We start from the raw sequence: 19440 nt of genomic DNA, 5'->3' as shown, positions 1-19440 counted from the left end.
CCGGCTGCGCCCAGGGCGAGCGGGTCCCTGGCCGCTGCCGCCGGCCCCTTCCCTGCGGCGCAGGATGGAACGTGCTCGCTCTGTTTCCCTGCGTGCTCGTGAAACGCCGAGCTACCGGCGGTGCTGCTTGCTGAGAGGCACAAGGGCTGTCAAACACTGTTACCGTCTCCTTTGCAACACAAAATTAGCCTTCGCAAGCTCGTAAATTTCGCAAACGCGAAAAAGGTGGCATTTGGGCTGCATTTTGAAAATCAGTATGGCTTTTCCATGTTCATACATTTGCTTTTGCAGTATGGATTTATAAATACGTGCCTGAAGTCTTTGGTGGTTGAAAAGTATGGTGAAGAAACATGGGAAAAATTAAGGTAAGGTGTTCCCAATAAACGTAGTGTATTGAAAAAAAATGCTCAGGAATTTAGCAGCAGAGGATTATAATTTCTCACTACTAAATGGCAGCTGATGTGTATCTCGAGTAATTATTAGAAGTAACTAGCAGGGCAAAAGCAAGAGTTTCTTACCGTGTGACACTTCATACTCTGATACTAATTTGCCCCAATTAATTCATTAGATCAGATAATTAAGGATGACATTTAGTCTTACAGACAACTGTGCCATAAACTCACTGGCTAACTGTGGCAATATCAAAAAGTAATTACACTGAAAAGATGTCATCCTTGATTTGAAGTCAGTTTAATTCCAGTACCTTCAGGAAAGCAGCTAAATACATCATCTCTGTTCTTTCTTTGCTTTACGAGCTTTGTGGCATTTTCCAAGAGAAAAAGATGTAAAAATGGTACTTAGGTATATACATATAGTAGCTATTGAAGCCGGTGTAAAAATTCAGCAAGTTTTTGGTCAAGTCTGTGGAGACCCAGGAGATTGGTATTGTGGCCACACTGAATGACAAGCCAGTACACCAGAAGACAAACGTAGGCTCCACTTGCTCTAGCCCCCTGCCCCCCCCAGTATGGCACCCTAATCCTTAAAAGAGTTTACCATAACACCATAACATGAACTAGCAGAAACAGAGAGGTGGACGCCACCATTCAGCCATGCTAAAACAACACTCTTAAACCGTTAGGGGCAGTAGCGTGTTCCAAGATAACGCCTGAAGGAGGTTAAGGAGCAGGTTAACAGCAAACAGGGCTTAATGAATGCCAGTTGGGTCACCCAAGCATGTTCTATTTACAGCACTGCCGAGACATGAATATTGTCTTCTCTGTTGCAGACTGCAGGCTGGAGTCCAGGATTCTTTCTTGACTTTTGAGGTTTACAAAGATGAGATCACAATGCAGCTCATCGACAAAGCCTGCAAAATATTAGGTATGTGTTGCCGTGCCTCAAAAATGAACCATCCTGGGTCAAGACTGAGACCGCAGGCCAGGTTTTAGTCTCCTGTGCTGTTTGGCACGCCCTCCCTATGCTGCAAATTTTCTGCATTCACTCTTAATCCTCCCAACAGCACTTCAAGAACTTCCAAGCCTGTCGTATTCATTAAGGTATCTTTACTTTGCTAGGAGTTCCTCATGCCTTTTTTTCCTGCTGACATGGTTCTGAAAGAGTTTGGGAAGTATTTCTTTGAATTCTGTAAACGCTCAGGCTATGACCACATGCTGAGGACACTGGGTGGAAATCTCTACGAGTTCATAGAGAACCTGGATGCATTGCACAGCTACCTGTCCCTCTCTTACCAGGCAAGTTCAAGTGGTAATTACTGAGCAGGTATGGGTGGACTCTGCCAGAGTTTGCAACGGAAGGAACAGCATCTCACAGGTGTCAATGAATAATGGAAAACGATGCTGTAACAGGCTCTCCTACGTTCTGAAACAGATTACTCCAAAAAGTTAGGACAATTTTTTATAATAATTTTTTTCTGAGTATTCCTCAACATTAGACATTATTTAGTACATTGGCTCTAATGCATAGTAGATTTTCTTTCACATATTTAATTTCCTATATTTCAGCTTGTTTAGATTAATGCGTATTTTATTAAGACATGGGATGCTTTTGTGCAAGTGGCATTTACCAGCAAAAGATACTGAAGTTTTGTTTTTGTTTGCTCTTCCTCAGGAGATGAATGCCCCATCTTTTAGAGTAGAAAAGAATGAAGACGGGTCAATGCACTTACATTACTATTCAGACAGAAGAGGTCTGTGCCATATTGTGCCAGGTAATCAGAGAGAATGCAGAGTACAGATCAGCTGGTAATGCAATATATATATATACACAGGGTAATCATATATTTGCAGATATACTTTGCTCCGGTTTCAGAGTCTTTTTTCAGATCAGGACTGGCCATGGAATTGAAGCCTGGTAGAGTTTGTCACCAGACATCTGATCTCGGTATTTTTCCTGACTGCCTGATCACTCCTAGCTCCAAGTGGTTTCATCAAGATTTAAGATATGACAACCCAGGCCATAAGTGTCTGTTCCTTCTATAGAATTCCTGTAGAATTCCTTTCCTGGAAGGAAAGATGAAAGTTCATGGTGTGTATCGTGGCTACCTGTTGCTTAGTTCTCGGTAACTCATGCTCCTTAAATTATAGTGAAGTACAAGTTATAGTTGATTTGAAGACATCCATCCATCCTGTAATAAATACTCCTGCAGTACATGCAATCTGAGCCCTGCTCAGAACTGGATCTTTTTCCAGCATTTACAGAAATCTCCACGGTTGTACTCGTGCAAGGGTTAAACAGCTGTATGTCTGTAAGAGATGATCATATGCCTTTCTTTCATAGGTGCTGCTGGATTTAGAAGTTTATCAAAACTTCCCCCTTTGTCAAAACTCATTTCATATTCCTACTGAAGAACTATTTGGAATTTCAGACAGAGCTTTCCATGTCATTGTCCAGTGTTTCGCCTAATAGCTAAGCAGAAATGAGAGGACTGATTGTGCATCTACATGGAGGATATTTCCTTCCTTTCAAAAGAAAATATTCTGCAATGACCGAAACAGATTGTTATAGCAGAATCTCTTTAGACCCCATGCATTTTTGGGGTTAATGGGAATTCATATTACTGCTATGTATGAGTATTTGGACACATTCTTCAGATATCCTGCTGAGCTGCTTCTAGTGAAAATAAGCATTTGTCATCAGACAAGACAAAAGAAACAGTAACTTTAAAGCTTACCTTCTATGCATGTGTTCTCACCATGGCAATGGTAGTGACATAGGTAACACCAGGATGATTTCTTCTTCCAGAGTCCTTCAGAGAAGTGATTTCCGAAACAGTGAAATTCCACCGTAGGCCCTCTAAAAGGGAAAATGGAAAGGGTTTGTTCTTGGCAATACTTTGTCTTTTGTCTCCCCTTCAGGAATCATCGGTGCAGCAGCCCTGGATTTTTTTAACATTGAGATTTCAATGGAAATAGTCAATCAAACAGAGGAAGAAGAAAGAACTGGTAAAAAAGAACACATTGTTTTTCTTGTCACTCAAAACCCTGTATTTTCATACAAGGAAAGAAATAAATTTTCTTCCTCACCTCAGTATCTTGCTGACTCTGAAAAACAAAGTGAGAATCAACTGAATAAAGAGGTATTTTAATATTCATTACCACTATATTATTAAAATATGATTAAAATAAAAATACCTTTGAATTTTCCTTTGGATTTATTTCAACAGGACCTTGAAAAAGCCAAGACTACAATTAGAGTCAGGGGAAGCTCTGTTTGTCCTGTCAAGAAAAGTCACTGGAAAACAATAAGAGGAATAATCACATTAGGAAAAGGTGAGAGAGCATTCGGAGGGAGCTTGTCCTCATTTCTGAGCCTCTTCAGTAAGCAAGTCAGTAAGCCTCCCTATCTCCGCCCACCCATCCCTTCTGAAGTTGCCATTCATGTTTCCTCTGCGTCTTTTCAAAATGTTTCTGGTTGAGTTTCTTTTGTTTAGACATTGGTAATCAAAGAAAAATTGCAGATAATAAGCATGCTTAGTAATGACAGATACTTAAATGGAATATGACCTGTCACTTTTGTCTCTGAAACAGGGTTTTCTTCTGAAAACTGTTCTTCTATAAAATGTCATTGTGTGGTACATTTGATACCTCCTTCTCATGTCACTCGGTCTGAGATGATGAATTTAAAAGTGTTTTTTAACTTGGTAGCTGCTACTCCTTTCCAAAGTTATCAACTGTAGTAAATTCTAAAAGCCAAATCACACCCTCCACTACCAAAAATCTACTGCTAAGCCAGCAATCTCTGTTTATATCTTTATATATTATATGTTTATAATCTCTGTTCATATACGTTTATAAAATGGAAGGATTTTTGCAGTTAAGATCTTTAGATTCCTCAAGAGGAAGGAGAATCCAGCTCACTATTGCCAAGCTGTCTGGATTCTGGGAGGACTGAAAAATTGAACCTGCTATCATCTGATGCAATGCCACGTGCATTACAAGAGCAGATATATTGAGTAAGAAATTGATGTATATTCAAAATAAAACTTTCAAGTAGCATTATTACAAAATAAAATCCTTTAACAATAAATGCAAAAGTTATCAAGAGCCAGGCTTTGAAAGATGAAAAACCCACGCTGACTTCCCCTGAAGCAGTAAGAGGCCTAAAAGTTGGGTCCTAAGTTTGTAATCTTTCACACTGTTCTCCTAAGTGACTTGAGCTTGTGTTATCAAGTAGCATTTACTAGAGTGACTGTCATAGCCACCTTCTGGTGGAAAGAGATCACTTGAAATAACCACCCTTATGATTATTGTGGGTTACTGGAGAATCCCAGTTTATACTGTGAAGACCAAAGGCTTTGCATGCTTCAGTCAGATGAGCACTTTTGACTATTTTACCCATTTTATTAATTTTGCAAAAATACCTGTTTGCTAGCAAACACAGCCTGCTCTCTAGCTTTGTGACCATTTTTTAAAAAATCTCGGGGTAAGTAAGATAGAAACCGAACAGTAATTTGGTCTCTGTGCTACGGACTAGAGTTCTTTGTACAGGAGGCTGAAACCCAGACCATGCTGGGTTTTTCTCCATAAGTGTTCCTTAGTAGCTGGCAAAGCGTATTAAATGGACTTCTGTGTACATTTTTGTGGGATATAGCTGTGTTATATTGCTATGACATCTGCAGATTCGTAGAGCAGCAACATCTGCAGTTGTTCATCTATTATTGTTTCCACATAATTTCATGCATCTAATGCTCTGTGCTTTCAGTGCGGTTAAGTTTTTAACTCTCAGCCAACTCAGATTAGCTGTGTATTAAACTGTGGAGCATTCAGCACAGATGTGTGCATATTTCTGGACCCACACACTGTTTACTTTGTCTTCATTCATTATGATATAGGGCCCTGTGTCGCTGGGTGCTAAAAAGTGGTGCTGACTGCTTTTATGAGGCGCAACACGATGAAAAACTACACATTTCTCTTCCCACAGGTAAGCTCCTGAGAGGATTTGACCCTGTTTATCCCAAGAGCCTCTGGATTGACACAAAAACATTTTGCAATGGACTTCCTTTTCATATGGTTTTTGATAAAGAGGTAGGACAAGCATGGAGTAAGGGCATTTACGTGCATAGTGATTTTCTTCTGGTTTGACTGTCCTCCAGTTCACTGCTGGGTGTGCTCTGTACAGTGCACGCTCATTTGTAGCATTTACAGAAGTGCTCTGTACAGAGACACACAATATAAGTCACTCAGACCAATTGGATCTGGACCATTTCAGATAGGAATCTCCTTTGAATTTATTGAGATTACCATGTCTGAAACAGCTGCAGGTATGACAGCAAGATTTATTGCAGCAGTCTGCCCATTACCAAACACAGAACAGAATTTTCTGAGGCTTCTGGCCACCTTCCTGTCCTTGGATGTGCCAGAGGCGCGACCCATCCTTTAAACTGATAGCTAATCACCCTCTCCCCAGTTTCCAATCTTGCCAAAGGCTTTTGTAAGGTTTTGCTGGCAAATGATGCTCTACATGCTCTCTGAGTCTACTCCTACATGCTTCTGCTGGGAAAACCCAGCTACCTACTAAATTGGGCAGCATGCAACCCCATCTAGTAGGAACTGGACCCAAAAATCTCTTTAACTTCCAGGGGAGGACTGAGTCTCCTCTCCTGTGCACACATACTCTGCAGCAATAGAATTGCCTCTCCATTCGCAGGGACTGCTCTGTGGCTGGTTTCCATCTAGCCTGGGTTCCCACCAAGCTACCATTCCTCTTGCTCCCAATTCCGCACAGAGAATACTAGCTTAAGACAGGAGCAAAGAAAGGAGAAGCTGAGAATGGGACAGCAGAAGAAAGCTGAACACAGCCACTCAGGGAATGTGTTTTGGCATCACACTGATAGAGATTCCAGAGCACAGTCTGCTTCATGCCACTGTCCACATTAGCCGAAGTTCAGAGTTTTAAACCTTTCAAGCCAGCCAGTCAGCCTAATTTGATAAAATTACTAGTGTGGAAAAAGGGCAAGTCCTGCACCCATTCTTGGTAGCTAGGGCAGAGCTTCAGTAACTCTGATGACAAGCAGTGAAGGCACGGTGGACATTTCTGCAGGAGTTAAGAGCTCATACATGGTCATTAGGCTAAAAGAGAATGACTAAACCTTTACACAGGAATGGTTAAGAGAAGGTAACCCATGGCATCCATTAGAAAATGAATATTTGCCAAGACATTTTGTGCCACAGCTATTTTCCTTTTGGAATGCAGGAGACGCTCTGGTATCTCTAATTTTCTCTGGCAGCTACCTGCAAGGCTATTTGTTACGCCTACACAAGTGCAAGCAAGGATAATAGCAGATAGTTTTGTTTTTAACAACTGATAGGGAAGAGCATTTGGATTATAACATTCCCTTCTGGCGGCTTTGTCTTGCTAGAAAGGACACTCATTCAGAGCTTTGCAGTAATACGCTAATAAGATAGAAACTTTGCTCAGAAATAAGCCATGTAGTACAGTAAGGCTAAGTGTGTGTACATGTATGAACAGTGCTCAGCTATAGCTTGGCCTGAGCCCAAACAGGATATGAATTATAACACATTGTCCATATTTTCTTTTTAAGCTCAGAGTGAAGCAAGCTGGGGTGAGCATTCAGAAGATTGTACCTGGCCTTCAGACCATGGGCATCTGCCTGGATCACTATTTCAGTATCGTTCACCCAGAAGTACCCTTCACCATCTCTAGTATTCAGAAATTCATCAACAGCCAATTCATCTTCCAGACTAGAAGAGAGATGATGCCAGAGTCATGGAAACAACGGCCAATGCTAGAGCTGAGAGGTACTTCACTGTTTTCAATAGCACAAGTGTTCATATTAAACCAGGAATTATGCTGGAGTTGAACTAATGCCTTTCTGTGGACTCCTGGCTTCACCTAAGTTCTATAAATGGCCTTGTCTTTGTGCAGTGAGGAGAGGATTAGATGGTTCTGTTTAGAGAAACAGTACTTTAAGATGCTTGTAGCCAATTCTGCTATTACCTCACCAGATTTTGAAGGCTTTCAGTCAGAAATAACAACTGCGCTCCCTTTTGAAAGGCTTGCAAAGATGGTGTTTTTCTAATGCTGCAAAACCCACATCTTTGCGGGTTTCCTGAGTAACGGGGGCAAGGCCAAGGGAGGATTAGTCTGGTTTCTGAACCACCTCTAGTCTCAGTTATTCACAGAGTCGCAGAATTGACTCAACTCCAGTTGAGTTTGGAAGGGACCTCTGGAGATTGTCTAGTCCATCCTCCCTCAAAAGCAGTGTCAACTGAAGCAGGTGACTCAGGACCATGTCTAGTTGGGTTTTGAATATGTCCAAGGATGGAGACTCCACAACCTCCCTGGCCAACCCATTCCAGTGTTTAACCACCCTTACAGTAAAAAGTTTTTTTCTTATGTTTAAAAGGAATTCCTGCATTTCGATTAATGCCCACTGTCTCTTGTCCTGTCATTGGATACTGCTGAGAAAAGTATTTTTTTATTCCCTCCTATCAGGTATTTATACATATTGACAAGCTCCCCCCGAGGCTTGTCTCCTCTAGGCTGAACAACCCCAGCTCTCTTAGCTTCTCCTTATATGACATGCTCCAAGCCTTCCCAGGTCCTCCATCCTTTACTTCTTGAAAATAGGAGTGACATTTACTTTCTTCCGGGCCTCAGTAACTTCCCCCAGTCACCATGACCTTTCAAAACTGATCAAGAGTGGCCTCGCAGTGACGCCAGCCGGCTCCCTCAGCACTCCTGGATACATCACATCAGGTCTTGTGGACTGTATATCCAATTTGTTTAAATGTTTACTAACCTGAACCTCCTGTGCAGATGGTAGGTCTTTGTTGTTCCAGACTTTCCCAATGGTCTCAGTGCCCTGAGATTCCTGAAGGGTGATTCTTAACCAGCAAAGACGAAAGCAAAGAAAGCACTGAGTACCTTGGACTTTTCCATATCCTTTCTCAGCACATCCCTTGCCCCATTCAGTAGCAGGCCTGCATTTTCACTAGTTTTCCTTTTGCGGCTCACATACTTGTAGAAGCCCTTCTTCCTCAACAGATGCAACTCCAGGTGGGTCTTGGCTTTTTCAACCCTGTGTCTTCCTCTGGGGTGACCCGACTCAGCTTTCACCTCTTGTATTCTTTCTTTTTTATGTTTGAGTTTAGTCAAGAGCTCCTTGTTCATCCATGCAGGCCCCTGCCATGTTTGCTTGACTTTCTGCACATCGGAGTACACCATTCCTGAACTTGGAAGAAGATATCCTTGGTAATCAACCAGCTCCTCTGGACCCTTCTTCTTTCCAAGGCTGTATCCCATGGGATTCTTCCAAGCAGATTCCTGAATGGGACAAAGTCCAGTCTCCCGAAGGCCAGGGTTGCGATCTTGCTTCTTTTGCCTTGTTCATTCCTCTCAGGTTCCTGTGCTGCACCATCGCACAGTTGTTGCTGGCTGAGTCCAGCTTTCACATCCATAGTTCTTCATTGTTTGTAAGTATGAGGTCTAGCAGGACACCTCCCCTCATCGCCTCATCAGTCACTTGTGTCAGGAAGCTCACCTCTATCAGTGCCTCAGCACATTCCAGAAATCTCCCAAATTGCATGTGCCCTGCTGTTTTGTCTGTCCAGTAGGTACCAAAGTAGCTAATGTCCACCATGAGGCTTCTTCCACTTGTCTTAAGAAGGTCTCATCTACTTTGTCTTCCTGAGCAGGGCATTTGTAGCAGATACCCATCGCAACGTCACCCGCATTGGTCTGCCCTCTAATCCTTAACTAGAAGCTCTCAGCTGGCTGATCGTCCAGCCCTAGGCAGAGCTCCATGCGTTTCCCTTGCTCTCTCACATAAAAGGCAGCTCCCCCTCCTTGCCTGCCTGTCCTTTCTAAAGAGTCTGTGTTCATCCTTTGCAGTACTCCAGGTGTGTGAGCTACCCCACCAAGCCTCTATGACGCCAATGACAGGGTAGCCCTGAAAGTGCATGCAGACCTCTAGTTCCTCCTGGCTTTTCCTCATGTTCTGCACATTTGTGTACAGGCACCTCAAAGAGGAGCCCAGTCATACCCACTTCCCAGAAAGGGTACGAAAGTTTTCCCCATACTGCTGCCCTGTGTGTTTTTCTTTGCAGAGGTTAAAACCAAATATATAATGTAAGGCATTACTCTGGGGCAATTCCTGCAACATGGTTGTATCATCCCTCTTCGTTTGGGTTAGGATTCAATGCCAGTTGCCCTGTGAATCTCCCCAGTCCTCAGCTATGGCCTTTTGCTTCACTGGGGACCTGTGGAAGGGACACAGTGCCAGCCCTCACAGCCAACTTTTGCTCGTGGAGCCACTGGGCTCAGCCTGGAGATGCACTGAGCTGTGAAAAAGTAACTGTCCGTGTCTTGCCTCCCCATAGCTCTACTCATCAGCCTATGCACCCAACACAGAATCGCTTTGCACTGTGAAGAATTTTCCTTGCCAAAGTAATTACTGCTTTGTACGTGGAACAGCATTTTAAATGCAGCCACCCCGCACAGGCCATGCCTGTTCATAAGTCTTGGATCGCATCTTTGGCATGTACAGATGATAATGAAACGCAGGGTGAGCATTCCCGCAATAATGCACGGCAAGCGTCGCTCCTCTCAGCACGCACGTCCCGTCTGCTGGGTGAGGGGCGGGGATGAGGGAAGGGCTTGGAGTCAAAGTCCTGATAACATTGCTATGGCTGGAGGAAAAAAAAGGCTTCCCCTGTGCCTCCATGCATTTTGAATCCCCAAATGTGAATACGTGATTCATTCTTAATTTATGCCTTCGAGGGGAGTTATTTGCTACTGGCTGGGTTTCAAATGTGGATAAAAATAGATTAGTTAGATAAAAGCTGTGCTTTTATTTTTTGTAGTTGCATTTTCAGATTCTGATTTCTGTCTTCACACCCCTTCCCAATGTTACATAAAAGTTTGCCAGTTAAAATTACTCTAGCAAAAAATATATTTTATATGCTTTATTTTTACTAGGAGGAGTGAGTATGGAATGATTCTCTGCTTCATGTAATTAACTATAATGACATTTGGTTTAACTGTTCTATGACCTCAATTTTTTTTCTCTGAACTATATAATATGACCTAATTTTCCCTTCTCTTCTTTCACCCTTACATAATGAGTGTCAAATCTGGTATTCCTGAGATTCAGAAAAAATTAAGAGTTTAGGAAGAGCTTGAAAAAAAGTGATGTTACCAAAACGAGGAACTTTAACTAGTCACAGGTACAACTTCACTTCCTCTAATGATTCCAGGATTAATTCACATGGTATCTCTGATGTTCCAATCCCATTAGTTTTCAAGCTGTTCATCCAGTTGCCCTGGGGATGGGGTGAGAGAGAAAGAACGAAATAAGAATTCCTGGATTGCTGTTCAGAAGCCAAGAATACTTATGAAGCAAATAAAGAATAACAATAATAAAAAAAAAAATATAAAAAAAATCAAGCCCATAACCAAATCTCAACAGAGAAATCAAAAACTCAATCCCCCACCAAAAATCTCTTCTACCTTTCAGGCATTTTTGTACCTCCTTAGTTAGATGATCACAGTGATAGAAAGCTGCTGCTTCCAGGAAGGAAAGCACCGTTGACTTTACTGGGGCCACATTTTACCCTCTGTGAAATGAAACTTTAAATGTTTCACTTAATCATTGTGAGTCTCAGTTCCCCTGTGCATAGTGCTGACTGACTGGCTTCAGGAACAGCTCCAGAATTAGGAGGAGAGGAGAGGAGTTGCGAGCACCAGGGTTCCTCATGAAGAGGAGGGACCTGAAGCATGGTTGGGCTCTGTCTAGCAGTTGCAATGAGTGAGTGACCGCTTTCTAGGTCCTGAAATTTTTTTATTTCCCTAGTGTACCTCCTCCAAAGAAGTCCAACTCTAATTCCAGGAAACAGAGTAATTCCTGTGATGACCGAGACCCTACAAAAAGCCACTGTCCTTAGAACTCATCCCCTAAAATTAACATCAGTAATACTGAGCATCACATGAAAGTCCAGGCCACTGAAAGCTCTTACCGACACTTGTTTCAAACAGGCCAGATGATCTGGATGGAGTCCCTGCAGTGCATGCTTTACCTCTGCTCACCTTTGCTTCGCACTTTGCACGAACTGGAGGAGCGACAGATGCACATTGCAGACATTGCACCTCATGACGTGACCAGGGATTTGATTCTTCTCAATCAGCAGCGACTGGCAGAGATGGAGCTCTCTAACCAGCTGGAGAGGAAGAAGGAAGAATTGCGGATACTGTCGAAGCACCTGGAGGAAGAGAAGAAAAAGACTGAGGCTCTGCTCTACGCCATGCTTCCTCAGCACGTGGCCAACCAGCTGAAAGAGGGGAAGCGAGTTGAGGCAGGTGAATAAGCAGGATCCATTCGTGATGCATGATTTGTGCAGCTGACGATGATGATAGAGAGACTGGGGTGCTGGCACAGCCCTGTTGCCACTGTTGCGGAGTACATTCTTTACTTAGTGACACTCATGGGAGGAGGACCACAGACCCTTCATCTCACTGATAACACAGCTTGGACTATTCTTTCAAACAAAGCTTTGAAAGCTGTTTGCCAAAATTGTTCCCTAGGAGGTGAAAGGTGGTAGCAGCTGCCAATTCAGGGAACAAATCTCAGTGCTTCAACAGTAAACTGAGATTTTGTTTTTAACGTGGGTATACAGGGAAATGAGGGCTCAAAAATGGAAGGCATTGGTCTTTCCTAGAAAATTCTCCTTGTTCCTCTATGCTATCTATAAACCCAGCGTCATCATGATTCCCATTTTTCTTGAGGATAGCAAGTAAGACTATGCTTAAATTCCCTTTGGTAAGCACATATGTGAAGTTAGGGGTAAAGAGCAAAGTATATCCTGAATATGGATGGACAAAGGTCTGGATGTCTGGATTATTTGAGATGTGTGATGATTCTTATGTTTTAATATACTCCTATATCAACATCTCTCTTATCAGCACCCGTATATGAATATTACAACTGATAGGTCATATGTCCTAACAGAATGACAAGAAAGAAATCTTTGCAAACAAATCTCAAGCAGATGTCATGATTGTCCAGCCATTACACATACTTACTACTGGTCTTTCTGCTCACAGGAGAGTTCAAGGAGTGCACCATACTATTCAGCGATGTTGTCACCTTTACCAACATTTGTGCCCAATGTGAGCCTATTCAGATAGTTCTCATGTTAAATTCAATGTACCTGCAATTTGACAGACTGACCACAGTGCATGATGTGTACAAGGTACGTATGGATCGATAGAGGCTCTAGAAATAGTCTGGAAAAAGGTTCTGGTGGTGGTGGTTTGGTTTTTTGTTTTTAAATGCACGTAAGTCCTCTTCCCCCCAGCATGATTTTTGATAAACTATAAAATATTGCATATTTGTAGTGCCATGCAGAGAAACTAAAAAACCAGGCAGAGGTGTGATTAAATATGTTTCAAATTTTCAGACAGGAACGTAACTTCTGCTATGGGCTAGAGTCCCACAACACTAACACCAGAGCGGTTATTCTTTCATACATATCCCTCCCTCCTCTCTCAAATGCCAACCCAACATGACAGGATATCCTAGTTTATGGACCATTTTGAATAATTTTCCTAGTTCTTTTATTCCAACCTGTTGTAAATAGGTGACAGTATCATTAAGTGTCTCCTTTGGGGGTGAAATAACATTGTAAACAATACCCAGATAATACCTAGACTTTGCTTCATGGAGCTCTTAGGTGATGGTATAAATCTTCTGCTGATCCCAAAGAGCATTGATTAGGTCTAGACTGTAGCGTACATGTTGTCTCCACACCGTGCTGGAAGGATCAGAGCCCTGGCTGACACATAATAATAGCGTTATTAACATCTCCAGAGGTACCCAGATTTGATGAGCTAAAGAGCAAGTCCTAAGTTTCTGTCTGTCCCCAGCACATTAAATATTCAGGAAGGCAGAAATAGTAAAGGGTGAAATCCAAATCTCATTCATTCCTTGCTCAGGCAGGGCATGCAGTTCATCCCGCAATAAATTGTACTGGGAAATCAGAAGCATTTCTGCCTTGGCAAGGAAACTGTATTCAATAATTGAAGCATCCAGGATATGGCCCGCAGATTTTAGGATAAATTAGCATCATATTCTATCCAAATCATCCATCATGAGTAAATTATCTGTCACTGTAATAATCTCCTTTTGATGCCTGTATATAACTCCTATGAATATTGAAGGAGGTTACCAGGGTACAGAGAGGGAGGACAAGATTACTGTTTCAGGGAATTGAGAAAGAAACAAAATATTGAAGTTGATCAAAGAAACTTGGCCCAAGCTTATAAACATCTGAAGTTATGAATAAAGCTTATTAAATTAAATCTCCTACCATGGCCGAAAAGTAATTAGGGTATCTATTTGCATTAGTAGCTTTTTACAGTTGTTTTTAATTTGTTACAGAAAATTACTGACATTGCTATGGGGTTGGCTATCTGATAGAAGGCATGTAGAGGAGCACATTTTTCAAGACTAATGTGTTTTAAGTCGTTATGTTAATGAACAAACCCAAAGATGAAATTATGTTCCCCCTCTCCTATTGGTGTTCACTTTTAAGAAATCCAAGTAATCTAATTTAAACAGATCTCTGATGTACTCATGGTAAACGTAACAATGAAGTCTCATAAGAGCAGTTTAGAAAATTTCCTTACTGTGTAACAGTCTTTCACAGTGAATTTTAAATGTTTGAGAATTCTCTCTTTCAAACAGGCCTATTTCTATTCCCAGCAAAATCTCTGGTACAGGGGCAAACCCCAGAGTGTTTCTCAGGTGCCTCACCCTGCACTCCAAGGAGACTGGATGCCTGAAGGAGGATGAACCCTTCAGCGTTTGTCTCACAGGCTGCAGTGTGTTGTGGGAAAACAGCCGGCTGTAGGGAAGGATGCTCCCGACCTGCTTAGTTCACACTTCGCGTTCTCTGACATCCTGGAGATTGGAGGTTTCTTAATTTCATGTGAACCCCCTAATAATAATCACCAGTGAATAGACTCCCTTGCTTTAGTGTGACTTTCTAAAAAAGAAATCTCTTTTGAAAAAGAAATACACTTTTAACACCACTTGTGAATCAGAGCTAATTAATAGCATTCAGCTATCGGATAACCTCCTGGCTCGGGAGTCTGCGCCTGGGGATAGCTCTTTGCATATAGGTCTATCCTGGGTAAGAGGAAGGCAAAAAGTCTGACACTTTCACAGCATCCCTTAATCCTGAGGGTCTCTCACACTGATACCTAAAATGGGTCACATAAGCAGGGACAGAATGCATTGAAATTACTAGTGTGGAGTCGTGAAAAGGATCCCCATCTCAAGGAAACTCATGCATGCTAGAGCTTCTTAGTGATTGGAAACATCTTATAGAAGAAAGGGGGAGTTGGTGCAGGTAAGAAGAGCCTCGAACAGCAAAGCACTAACCTGAGCAAGATATATATGGCATGCTCATATGCTTGTCCGTCTCAATTAAAGGTGGAGACAATTGGAGATGCCTATATGGTAGTAGGCGGGGTCCCTGTGCCAGTACCCACTCATGCTGAGCGAGTTGCTAACTTTGCCTTGGGGATGATAATAGCAGCTAAAGGAGTACAGAACCCGGTTTCTGGAAATCCTATCCAAGTAAGTTGTTAACGCAAAGAATGCATGTCTATCTGTCTGCTTCTTGGGTTCGGCTTCTGGCTAATGTATTGCAGCAGGACAGCAAAGAGCTTCTTTTGACTCCTCTCTGACTTTGGGCAAGGCCTACACGGGTACATTTTTCACCAAGAGCCTCTCCCTGTGGATATTTGATATTTAACTGGTGTCCAGTGTTGTGTTAGGATGAACTTTTAGGTGGCTGAATAGCATGAAGAAAGATGTTAAATAACAAGTGACATTTTTGGGGGGTGTTTTATGTCTTTGTAAAGATTAGAGTTGGGATCCATACAGGTCCTGTCTTGGCTGGTGTTGTTGGAGAAAAGATGCCTCGTTACTGCTTGTTTGGAGACACGGTGAATATAGCTTCCCGGATGGAGAGTCACGGTGTCCCGAGTAAAATTCATCTAAGCGCCAGTGCCTATCAGTGAGTAACTATGATGGAACCTTTGCCTGTTAAAAGCTGTGCTAAAAACCACTGCCTTGACAGCTGCAGCTTTCAACGTAGATGATGCTGTCTTTAGTCACTGATCTATGCAGCTTACTTATAAAGAAAAATCACTGCTTGCAAAGAGTTTTATTTGTTCTGTTTATTTCAAATGCATTTGTATATGGAGAGAAGGTTTGAGAGTCTCGATCCTAGAGAGCAAAATGTGGGAAAAAAATAATTGTGGTAGCTTATTTGGAAGTACCGATAGAGTGGCATAGATGCCAGAAACACAGTCAGAACATTTAATTTGACATCCTGCACAACAAAAGCTTTAAAATCTCTCTGACTGAGCACAATAATTTGTGGCGAAACAGTTTTATTGGCACTTACTAAGGATTAACTGCATAAACCACTATCCTCTTCATGCAGTGAGTAATTTACTTTCCTAAAACTCATGTCACTAAAAATTAAATACTACATCTTCAAGAATTTTATGTATGCATAAAATATGTATGCAAGAGGTGGAAGTGAAGACAAGCTGCAAAGGAGGAGTACAAAAACATTGTCTGGGCACATAAGAATGATACTAGGGAAGCCAGAGCTCAACTAGCATTGAAATGGGCAAGGAAGGTTCAAAGGCAGTCAGAGGAGCTCCTGATACATTAGCAGAAAAATATAAATGGAAACATGGGCCGGCTGTAGCAGGTGATTTAGTGACAGTGCCCTGAATAAAGGCTGAGTTATTCAAGGCCTCTCTTGCCTCAGTATTCACTGATGAGGTCTTCAAGGTCCCTGCACCTAGAGTGAAGGTTCAAGGAGTAGGTGAAGTACGAGTATTGGAAGAGGGTCAGATCAGGGGTCTTTTGAGAAATATCTCAATCTATAGAAGTGTATGGGAGCAGATGGGATGCCTCCAAAGGTAACGAGAGAGCTGGCTGATGGCATTACAGTGCTGCTTACTCTCATCTCTGGAAGGTCATGAAGATCAGCACCGTCGCAACTGAAGAAAGCCAGATGTTACACCTATATTAAAAAATGGCAAGGAGGGCAGGCTGGGAACCTATAGGCTGGTCAGCCTTACGTCAGTCCCAGTGAAAAATCAAGTCCTGTTGGAAGCCATTTTTGGACACATGAAGGCAGCAATTGGGAATAGCCAGTCTAGATTTACCAGGAGTAAATCATGCTCAACAAACCCGATGCCTTCTCTGATGAAATGACTGGAGATAATTCTGTCTAACTGATATTGGCTGCTGCAGTTCTTAATTTCTACTTACTGGTCAATAAGAGCCCTCCATCATACTGAAGTGTTTGACTATGCGATCCATTGATTTTTGAACAGGCTTTATGTGTAAAGCTATAAAAGCACACCAAGCTTGAATAAACAGTTGAAACAAACCCTCATGGATCAATACTATTTTTCCCAGACTGTTGTGATTTGATTACTTAGATTATAATAGCTCTTTTAAAACATCTGTGTAATTTTTGCTAATCTTAATTTTTCGTGTGTCATTTTGCTTCTGGTATTTTAGATGCCTAAAATACAAGAATTTTGAGATGATTGAAAGAGGAGAAATAGAAGTAAAAGGCAAAGGGAAAATGCACACATACTTCCTCATTAGAAATAAAACTGCAACTGAGAATGAAATTATGGGAAGGCCAATGAAAGACTTAGACGCTGGCCATGAATCTGTTCAGTCCTTTCAAGAAGGCAGGACTGACACAATACCAAGTTGTCATCAGCCAGGTAGAGTCAACTCGACATATCTTTCCCTCCTTGAACAAATGAATGTTAATACAAGTCAATTAAATACCCTTTTCTGTTCTTCTTTCAGTTACTCAGGCTCGGCCAGAGAAGGACCAGACCCCAGCCGTTGCCATGAAGTATACTGATGGCCCCACAGATGCACAAAACAGCCTCAAAAGAAGAAATCAAGCGAAAATTGCAGATTTAACAGGTAGTTATTTAGTTACCATCTAGCAAAGACAACAGAACTAGGAAGTAACAGAGGCTTAGTCTCGCAGCTTCATATATGCCTCCTCTGAATAACCATTCTTTTACTCAAGCCAGAAATTCATGCCAACATATCCATATTGGTGGAACTAACCATTCTGCACGGTGTTTAGGGCCAAACTAATTCACCTTCAGAGCAATCCCAGGTGTCAGTTGTGCACTAGGGAGAAAGGAGCTGACATAGCTGTCAAACCCCAGAGTCCTCCTAGCCATGCCAACAGAACAGATAAATGTTAGACAGCTCTTCACATGGACAGACCTGATTGTTCGTGTACACATCTTTTCCTAGAAAAGCTGTCATTGTTTGTAGTTATGGGGAAGCCCTTATTGGCTCTAAGCCTGAGAAGGGGAGACCTCACTGACTATGCAGCCTGGCAGTCCCCCAGCCAGTCTCCTGCAGGAGTCAGAAGGATTTGTTGCCATGGCCATGTTCTGCAACCAAAGTTCATTCTCTTTTGAAGTAGCTGACACTAGACGAGAGATAACAGATTTGATGCTGAGTCAGTCTTATCTAATGCAGCAAGTCTTGTAACTCTATTTAAGCGTTTTGTGGATTTTAATACAGACCAAATATGTTGTCACTGATTACTAGACAATATTTTACTCCCTTCCCTCCCACCTGCTTAGATGTGGTAGTTAATCCAGTATATGGTGTGCTGACAAACAGAAACCTCCATGGTCATTAAAAACTCACGCTGAAGGAGTGTTTCCTTTCAGGCAAAACTTATGATTCCAAAAGTGATGGGAGTCTCCATGGCAACCAGCAGGCAGATGATGGTCCTTGTCCTCTAAACCGGGGAAGAGTCAAACCTGCTACCGAAGAGCCACAGATTAGAAATGTTCGCTCTAATTTTTGCACTTTACTCTAAGTTTTATTTTTACATTAAACAGAGCAATTTTATTATGATTTAGTTCATTTTGCTGTTGTGGGACTGATTTTGTATGTCAAGTACCACATGATTTTGTAAAAAAAAAAACCGAAACAGAAAAAAAAAGAAAAAAGACATTTCATCGCAGTTTTCAGCAAAAAGAAAACAATGGAGGATTTTTTTTTAATCAATCTACATGTGCCATATAATACTGCCACTGGAAAAGGAAACCACCGCAAGATGCTTTCAAGATGCATTTTTCAGCCTCCGACATGTCTTTGAGCATCCCTATGTAAAAATCACTTTTTGGTATCTCATGCAGCAATTGAGAAAGAGGTGACTCATCCAGCTAGAAATATTCCTACTCAAACGAGCACTTGCCATAAAAGAAACATTCCCTGAAGTGACCATCTGTCTTGGCTTCAGCACAGCCAACATCTTCCCCCGGCAAGGTTGACAGAGTTTGATCTACATTTTAACTGCGATGACAGTTTAATCTCTTAACAGGTCTTTTGTTGGGTAAAGGCATTATGCCGTAGAAGTGCAGAATAGATCTAATACAACCTCTATGTTTCCATCCTGGAGAGAAAATAATGTGTACTTTATAGCACCCAACAGTAAAAAAAAAAACCCATCTGTGCCCTTTGAACCAGCTGTCCATGCTGTGCTTAGATGATCATAGAAGGACACACACATAGCGGAGTTACGTAGCATTGAATTCATCACAGTGCTGAAGGACTGTTCAAGGCCTATGAACTATTTGAGACCTTCAAATGAGGTGCAAGTTTATTTCTCATTTTTTCACCCTGGCTAAACAAAAGTAAAGGTTTGAGACTACAGAGGGAGCCTGCCAGTGCTGGAATTAATGTTGTTAACGTCATTGAAAGTAACAACGTTAAAGTCATCATCACTTACCTGGTGTCAGAGGCTCCTCAGCTGAATTACTTCCATGCTGATATATTCTTAAATTACACCTGATCAGAAATGGCAGAGAAAAATTGAAGTTCAGCTGTCAGGGATTTAAGATGTAGGAGCAAAAATATGATGGATACAA

The 19440-nt window shown here is 41.9% G+C and overlaps 1 protein-coding gene across 1 annotated transcript in view; it reads left to right on the top strand.

Annotated features, from left to right (window-relative positions):
* The window catches only part of LOC104135463 (guanylate cyclase soluble subunit beta-2-like), a 21294-nt gene extending 2908 nt beyond the window's left edge, over positions 1–18386 (top strand). The window contains exons 2-16 of the mRNA XM_009649118.2: positions 292–365; positions 1229–1326; positions 1537–1694; positions 2071–2170; positions 3318–3538; positions 3626–3731; positions 5383–5486; positions 7004–7220; positions 11458–11778; positions 12523–12671; positions 14915–15061; positions 15349–15503; positions 17036–17250; positions 17339–17461; positions 18235–18386. Of these exons, the coding sequence (XP_009647413.2) occupies positions 292–365; positions 1229–1326; positions 1537–1694; positions 2071–2170; positions 3318–3538; positions 3626–3731; positions 5383–5486; positions 7004–7220; positions 11458–11778; positions 12523–12671; positions 14915–15061; positions 15349–15503; positions 17036–17250; positions 17339–17461; positions 18235–18386 (2340 nt within the window). The remainder of the gene's footprint in view (positions 1–291; positions 366–1228; positions 1327–1536; positions 1695–2070; positions 2171–3317; positions 3539–3625; positions 3732–5382; positions 5487–7003; positions 7221–11457; positions 11779–12522; positions 12672–14914; positions 15062–15348; positions 15504–17035; positions 17251–17338; positions 17462–18234) is intronic.
* Positions 18387–19440: the final 1054 nt, after the last annotated feature.

This window comes from Egretta garzetta, unplaced genomic scaffold (genome assembly GCF_000687185.1).
Source record: "Egretta garzetta isolate BGI_Z169 unplaced genomic scaffold, ASM68718v1 scaffold161, whole genome shotgun sequence".
NCBI classification, from domain to species: domain Eukaryota; kingdom Metazoa; phylum Chordata; class Aves; order Pelecaniformes; family Ardeidae; genus Egretta; species Egretta garzetta.
The sequence above is the reverse complement of the archived record's forward strand: the minus strand, read 5'-3'. Positions and strand labels throughout refer to the sequence as shown.